We start from the raw sequence: 1,446 nt of genomic DNA on the forward strand, positions 1-1,446 counted from the left end.
GCTGTTTTCTTGAACGGATCATTAGCCAAAGAAGATCCATAGGATTTGGACTATAAATTCAAGTGTATCTCGAAGCAAAGACATCACAAACCATTGGATCTCAGCTTCGATCAGAATCTCAAATCTAATCAACTTTTAATTCCAGAATGAAGGTAAGAATTGAAGGAGCACTTGGAGGACTAAGTAGATTTGATAGCCTTAAATCGAATCCTCTTCAGGTATTTGTCTGCGTGTTGGCTTCTCTGGCTCTGGCCAGTGCTGGTGGCTTCCGCGGTGGTGCCGGCGGCGGAGCAGGCGGTGGCTATCTGCCTGGTGGAGGACACGGTGGTGGCGCCGGCGGCTTCGGTGGCTTCGGTGGCCGCCCGGCCATTGGAGCTGGTCTGGTGTCCCACGTTTCCCAGTCGCAGGGCAATACTAAGGTCCATATTGGCGGTGGTGGAGCAGGAGCTGGCTATGGCGGTGGAGCAGGAGGTGCCTATGGTGGTGGAGCAGGAGGCGCCTATGGCGGTGGACGCGGTGCTGGAGGCTGGCAAGGAGCTGGAGCTGGCCGCGGTGGTGCCGGAGGATGGCAGGGTGGAGCCGGAGGAGCTGGAGGCTGGCAGGGTGGTGCCGGAGGAGCAGGAGGCTGGCAGGGAGGAGCTGGAGGCAACGCCTGGGGCAATCCCGCCCAGTTCGACTACACCGTCAACCACGCTTCCGGTGGTGCAGGTCACGCCTACGGTGCAGGTGGTGCAGGTGGTGGTGCCTACGGCGGTGGCTCCCGTGGAGGAGCTGGCTGGTGGAACGATTAAACAATGACTTCCAAAAAATCTATTACCCAACATGTGCAACCGAGTCCGACCAATAAAATTTAAACATACAAATTTGTTTCTTTGTTATTTGATTGATACAAGTTTGCTTCCTAAGTCTTTCGTTTCCTTAAAAACAGGTTGTTGACTTCGCTTTTAAACTTCGACTTAGTGGTTGCGAACTAGGCTAAGACTTAAGCTAGAGATCATTTATTATTTTGGCAATTCTTTGTAAAAATAAACTTATTCGGTAATAAAATAAAAACTTTACTGGAGATTAATCCACAAAAAAACCATTTAGTGCAGTCTAGGGTAAGCTTTCAACAAGGAATACACAACTTAGAAATGGTAAACACAAAAATGTTCCAAAACAAAAACAGAAGCTAACTCCGGAAAGCCGAAGTTTATACATTCTTGCAGGTCGTTTATGTGGGATCAATGTATATATAACGCTTTCCGATTTTTATAAAATAGAAAATAATTACAGATATATTAAGATAATGTTCCATTAAAATTTACTATATACACATGTTTTACCGAAAACAATATATAACTTAGCTACCTTAATTTGGGAGGGCATTCAAAAGTTTTCGGAAAAACGTGTTTACCCAGAAAAAGTATGGATTTTGTTGAGTTTTAGGAAAAAATTAACTACTTA

At 46.1% G+C, this 1,446-nt stretch overlaps 1 protein-coding gene across 2 annotated transcripts; it reads left to right on the forward strand.

The window, feature by feature from the left end:
- Positions 1 to 865, forward strand: LOC108004646 (uncharacterized). Of its 2 annotated transcripts, XM_070997709.1 has the most exons (3): positions 1 to 152; positions 219 to 594; positions 646 to 865. In XM_070997709.1, exons 1-3 carry the CDS (start codon positions 147 to 149, stop codon positions 789 to 791), a joined length of 528 nt encoding a protein of 175 aa, XP_070853810.1. In that variant the 5' UTR covers positions 1 to 146; the 3' UTR covers positions 792 to 865. The 2 variants fall into 2 exon arrangements, with proteins under 2 accessions (XP_070853810.1, XP_016923086.2); XM_017067597.4 differs by having other exon boundaries at positions 219 to 865.
- Positions 866 to 1,446: the final 581 nt, after the last annotated feature.

Source organism: Drosophila suzukii, chromosome X (assembly GCF_043229965.1).
Source record: "Drosophila suzukii chromosome X, CBGP_Dsuzu_IsoJpt1.0, whole genome shotgun sequence".
Classification (NCBI taxonomy): Eukaryota; Metazoa; Arthropoda; class Insecta; order Diptera; family Drosophilidae; genus Drosophila; species Drosophila suzukii.